The sequence below is a fragment of the Temnothorax nylanderi genome, unplaced genomic scaffold, assembly GCF_030848795.1.
Source record: "Temnothorax nylanderi isolate EJ_2023f unplaced genomic scaffold, tnyl_v1.0 TNYL_tig0106_pilon, whole genome shotgun sequence".
Lineage (NCBI taxonomy): Eukaryota > Metazoa > Arthropoda > Insecta > Hymenoptera > Formicidae > Temnothorax > Temnothorax nylanderi.
Genome location: NW_027249168.1, coordinates 251,819 through 258,052, shown reverse-complemented (window position 1 = coordinate 258,052; position 6,234 = coordinate 251,819). Strand labels below are relative to the sequence as shown.

At 34.9% G+C, this 6,234-nt stretch overlaps 1 protein-coding gene across 1 annotated transcript; it reads right to left on the bottom strand.

Moving 5' to 3' along the window:
• Positions 1 to 1,104: 1,104 nt before the first annotated feature.
• Positions 1,105 to 4,299, bottom strand: LOC139775833 (uncharacterized). Its single transcript, XM_071712133.1, has 7 exons — positions 4,154 to 4,299; positions 3,953 to 4,075; positions 2,855 to 2,917; positions 2,683 to 2,745; positions 2,556 to 2,597; positions 2,393 to 2,467; positions 1,105 to 1,179 (listed from the first exon to the last, which is right to left on the bottom strand). The coding sequence occupies exons 1-7, from the start codon at positions 4,211 to 4,213 to the stop codon at positions 1,105 to 1,107; spliced, it is 501 nt and encodes a 166-aa protein (XP_071568234.1). The 5' UTR covers positions 4,214 to 4,299.
• Between the last annotated feature and the right edge of the window lie 1,935 nt (positions 4,300 to 6,234).

Sequence of the window (6,234 nt, the reverse complement as noted above, 5' to 3'; positions counted from 1 at the left end):
GAAAATAACATTCTTAATTTTATCGAAATATGGTCTGATTTCTTCATAATTATCATTAAAATACAATTTGTCTCACAGAATTTTTAGCAACGTTTTCAGCAACGACTTAGGTATTTCTGAACAGAAAGTGGTTCAAGTTAAACATTTAATTTCTCAACATATGATTTCTGACACAGATCGTAACGTATTATCGATTTTTACGTATCACATACCTAGAATACTCTCGGATGAATATATCTATATATAATTATACGTGTAACGTGAAACGTACTTAAAAAAATTGGTGCATCTAAACGATCGACTTTCGTGACTTTTTACACTCTAAAATAACATGGTCTGACATGGTTGAATATTGAAGAATGGAAAAGTAACGTAAGCGACGTTATGGCGTTTACTTTTTACAGAACGCAACAGCACTCGTCGTTCACATGTGGTCGACCGCAAAAAAGGTCGCCACATTTTTTTTTCGGCGAGTTTCGGCACGTACTAGAGTTTCAGCATCCTGCGTCGCCGCCTGTTTCAGTGTAAAAAATTTTGTCAGAAAAACTGCGTTTATACGTGATACACAGTCCATTTAATAGGTCATGATTTATACTGCTTTGCATGTGATGCGAAAATTACGTGTGTTTGATCAAGGTGTGTCGGAACAACGATACTTCGATTACAAAACCATTGTTTGCAACTGTTTTTTTCCACTACGTGTGAAAATGTTTTCGAGTTTTATCGAACGCGGTTATAATACGTTAAGTTTTACAATTTAAATCAATTCGTATCTGATATGCATACTATAGTATTATAACGTGTGCTCGGTATCCATAAATACAGCGGGCGGACTTAATAATACCAATATAATTTTGAGACATTTGTCAAGTCGCAAAGGTTCATTAATGCTTACAACTGACGGAGATATGTGCGAATATATATCACTAGTTCACTATGCCACAAGATTTATACTGAGTGTTTAAAATATAACGTCAGACAACAACCATTATGTTTATATCAATTATATATCGTTAATAAAAACATCAATTACAAAATTCAGAATAAAATTTTATCAGATTTTACATATATATGCGTCTTCTTTTCCTGTATATAAATTACTTTCTACTTTGATGCTTCCACGTTAATAGGACGATGGTATACCTTGGGTGATCTACTACGACGCCACTTGGACTGTTCCTACAAGAGAGTACTATTAATAAAGAATTATATATTGTATAATATTTGTATAATAGATACATTATTAGCATAATAATCGGACGTAGTTACTATCAACAAATTCGCATTATGACGATATTCAATTAGTGCAAAATACGCCGTTATTATATGTCAATAATTTTATTAATAATAATTATTATTTTATCAGACAACAAATGAATTAATTCGCACAATATAATGACGCACGAGTATCGCGGGAAAGATTCGTCACATATCGATTAAAAGAAACAAAGCTAAGCAGAAAATTCCTAAATTATCACAACTTCGAAAGTTTCGATGATCACTTTGCCGACAAACAGAATATCTTTTGATGATAAGAATTACCTTAATCCTCTAACGAGAATATGACATTTATAACTCGTAATTTCCGTACGATATACCGTCTCATTAGTGATACCTGTACCTTCAATGATTCACTAATTCGGAGGTTTGTGCCCCATGTTGAATATCAACTTCATTGTTGGTAAGAAATAGAAGTATGACACGCTTAATTAAAGACAAGTACCGAAATATCCCCGTTCAGAAAGGGTTAACAAAATGAGTAAAAATATCCCGTCATGCAATATAAACTGGATAGCCACAGAAAGGTCTGAGATAGGGTCGAATCTAATTTTATGTCTGCCAATCGAGCGCAACTGCCTGCCGGATATACCGAGACTGATCTAATGCCCGACGCAACGACCGAAAGTCGTCGAGGCCATGATACGTTTATACGACCTTTGGTAATTCAGAATTTATAGATCGTCCCGCGTGTAGCAAAAGAGATACTTCTTTCTATCGTAACAATATCCCGCGCGTATACGCGGAAAATCGCATAAATGCGTTTTATTAAATCTCTCATTCTTCGACAGCGGCTAAATTTTAATTAAAAACGAGCTCGTGATCGACACACGGTTTATCCCTTTGTACGAGTCCCCCGCGCGAGTTTCATCGTATTCATCTCCGCGACCTGTTGGTTATTAAATTATTTAAGGTCGATGATCGCGCGTAAATTCTGAATAGGGATGCGAGTGGGCGGTGGAGTTGATTATTTTTATCAATATAGTGTTGAGTTAAAGCGCGACAAAGAATACGCGCGTGAATGGCGCTCAAGTTTGAAACGGGTTTTTTTTATTTATTCTAGTAACGACCCGGCCGCCACAATGTGTCCCATTTATTGCGACAAATAATTTACCTCGGGCTTCAATAGCTTCTCGATGCACGACATTTTGCTGTTCATTATTTCCAGCTCCAGTTCCTCTTTGCATAACTGTTACAGCGAGATCCGGAAATCCGGAAATTAAAGTATTTAATTAGTGAGAGTAGCAAGCGACCGAACAGATTATCGATATACCCACCATTTTCTTCGTTTTCTCTTGGAACACGCTCATCCGCTGTAGCTAGATGTCGAAATAATTAGACAGCGTGACGCAAAATATTAATCGTGTTCTTTAAAAATTTTCAGTACTTAAGTAATAAGCTTACATGCTTGTGAATGCATTTGTACGGAGGTATGATGCTAATGACGCTCTCCATTCGCGGTAGCTTCTACAAATTATTGGCAGTCAACGTTGACGCTTTCAAAGTGCGATTCAATATCACTCTAGTCTCGATCAAACTTCAATTTAGCTGTGATTGCTGAAACTGCCCAACTTACCTTCTCCGCTTTCTCGAATAATTCACGAAAAAGTATATCGTTCAACGTCACCGTGTTCAAACTCTAACATCAGAATAAAGATTTGAGTATTTGAAGCAATTAATATATAAAATTAAATTTAAACTAATTTTTACACTTTCTTATATTCGTTTCTGATTTCCTACCATTCACTGTTTGCTTATCTTTTTTACAAATAGTTACGAATTGTCACGAAATTATCGCGTGCTTTCTAATCCGTTTTATCAAGAAATAAACCTCGTAGACGTAAAGCTAAAAATAGCAGACTGAAAATCAATAAAAACTTTTGTTTGTATATTTATTTGAAGTTCGAAATTGTAACTTCTGAACGTCGTTAGCTCGATAAAAAAAAAAGGATTAAAGCAAACGTTATTCGCGTGGGAAATAGTTGAAATCTCCTTCGTCAAAATTGAAGAGGCATGGTATACTTTTTCGTGTGTATAAGAATTATATTTGTTACAACGTGGCACGTGCGCGAAAACATCAGTATTCAAGCGATTGCCTCGCAAAGTTGTTTACATTTTCTTTAAGCCGGCAAGAGAGTTCGGCGCTGGCAAGGTTTTCGAAAGATACGTGACTCGTTTTCTTTCGTACGATATATATAACAATGAGCATTATCTATTCAAAAATCGGCCACGTTACGACGGGGAATATATCGATAATTCCGCGATTTCGATCGCTTATTGTTCCTTGATTAATTACACGTTGAAATAATATTATTACGTTGGATTTAAAGCAAACAATTAATTATAGAATGGTGTACTCGTATTGTCATGGCGTTTTAATTATTGTATCGAGTCATACGGGTATCATATGCAAATTAATTGCCAGAATAATAAGCTCACTTGAATTTTCTCTATCAAATGAATAATTGTGCATAGAAGCTTTCGTGCTTGCTATTACGGACAAAGTTAATTAACAGATAAGTTTTTTAGACGTTGCTAATATAATCTAAACCCTTTTGTTAATTATCTAATAAATTCTGTATCTAATGAAATAAAATAATTGCTACATGTATCAAAAAAGCGAAACTATTCTATTACCCGTTCTGTAATTAAAATTGCTCTATATTAAACTTACTGCTATCGAACAGACAGCCATAATCACTACGAAGATGAACGTAATAAAAGTCACCGCTCCGCAATAAGCATTCAAGTTGAAGAACCGCCTGAGATTGTAATCGGCGATGAGAAATCGGTATATCTGAAACGAAGCACGGTTCGTGAAAAATTGAGATCCTCGAACGGAATCGAGGTAACCTAATCGATCGGCATTTCTGACCAGCGAATTCAAACCGTATCCGGACGTTCGATAGTACTTGTACAGTCTGGTGTCGTCCATGATGGGGAGGGCGATAAGTACCGAATAATTTGTCGAGATTGCACGATACCGCGTCGATGCTCGGGGGTGGGAGGCCGGGAAACCGGCGTCCGGCGAGTCTACCGTTCAAACAATTCGGCAGGAGACGGCGGTACGCATCGCGATCGATCGACAAACAAATGATAGTAAATAAGCGAATTGCTGTGACGTTGGTCAAACAATCATCCAGTTCGACACTCTTTCGTAAGAATGAATTATCTTACCAACCGACATTATCTTCACCAATAATCACGTCCAGATGATGTCATTATACATATATCTATGATAGCTATATACGGACAAGTAGCGATTTTAAGAGAGATTTTAAGAAATTAATTTTTAAATATATATAAATTAAAATATTAACAAATACGTGAACTGAATTCAGTTTCTTAATATAAGACAATGCTAAGCAGCAAGTAACATTTTTTATAGAAAGTTGAAAGTTAAAAATGTGTTCATCAAAACACAGTGTATTTCCACTTTCTTTAAATAATCAAAAGATCTCGGCCTTCTATTTTATAAGTCATTATTCAAGGAACCTATCGAACATCAATTAACAGCTTGACGTACCTACTTCAGTATAATTAATTTTCACATTCATTCACCTCTGGGTAATATCGCCCCACTTTCTTGCATTTCTCCCTGCCTCTTCAGTATTTACATGAGAGCTACCCCTCGCGTTTTGAAGTTCGAGCATAGTTCGTGTCAGTCGCGTTCGTTACGTGTCATTAGGATCTTCGTGAAAGGTTTGTTTAGTTTTGCGTGCACCACCGATATTCTTCTCGCACCGAAGTTTCCTAACATAATTTATAACCCGCGGCATTTGCCTGTATATAACACGGAATCCGTTATTAAGTTATAAAAGCGCGGTGTTAAATGGAGAAGCATTATTCACTCAACTTTCTATCACTTTGATTATATCGAAGCTGATTTTATGCGGAAATATTTAATAATATAAAATATAGATAAATATCTCACGCTTGTACCCAAAACAATAAAATATTATATTATCTACACTTGGAGTACATATCAAAATTTATAATATACTTATAATTACTTACAATATAATTAAACTTAAGATTAAATGTAATAAAGGATAAAATTGATTGAATCGATATGAATCAATTGAATGCTGTTTTAATTAACACGTTAAAATCACAGATTTCTATAACTAGATTCACTAACTTCGTAAGGCTGGGGCTACACTATGCGCGTTTTCGCGAATCGGATTCGCGAATCGTGCATTTGTATACCATGTGTGCTTAGCACGAATGGCATACAAATGCACGATTCGCGAATCCGATTCGCGATAACGCGCATAGTGTAACCCAAGCATAAGATGGACGTGAAGCTAATTTGATAGGAGAGAGGATGACGGCCATCTTTATCTGGTCATGACCAAACTGTAGCATCTTTTAAGAGTCACTTTAACCGTAAGTTTATTGAATACTTTATATATGTGCTCTCAGAGAAAAGCCTTTTCTCTGATGCTATATATATCTTTTTATTTTAATTATTACTTCATTTCTTTATTTGTGTAAAACTAATATTTATTAATTATAGATACGCATCGAAATAAAAATATTAGAACTTTTATTGTTGCAATTGCAATGAGAAACTGCACACTTATAAGGCATCTTTTTAATTGTTTCAAAACGTTAAAAATGAAAAAAATATATAAGATTTCTTCTATTCAATTTTATTGTAATTTTACAAAATATAAATGTAATCGAAGCGAAGTGAGCACACTAACACTACTTCACAAAGCACTGTATGTGATGACCGGGTAAATATGGCGACCGTGGCCTCAAACTGTCTCGTAACAAATTATATCATGTTAGAGATCTAATTATAGAAATCTGTGGTTAGAATCAAATAAAGATTATCATACGTTTTTAGTTACATAAAATTTAAATTAAAAGTGTCTCGATGGTCTCACATATGATTATATCAGTAATACAAGTAAAAGTAGATAATGAAATCAATTCTGGATAATATAA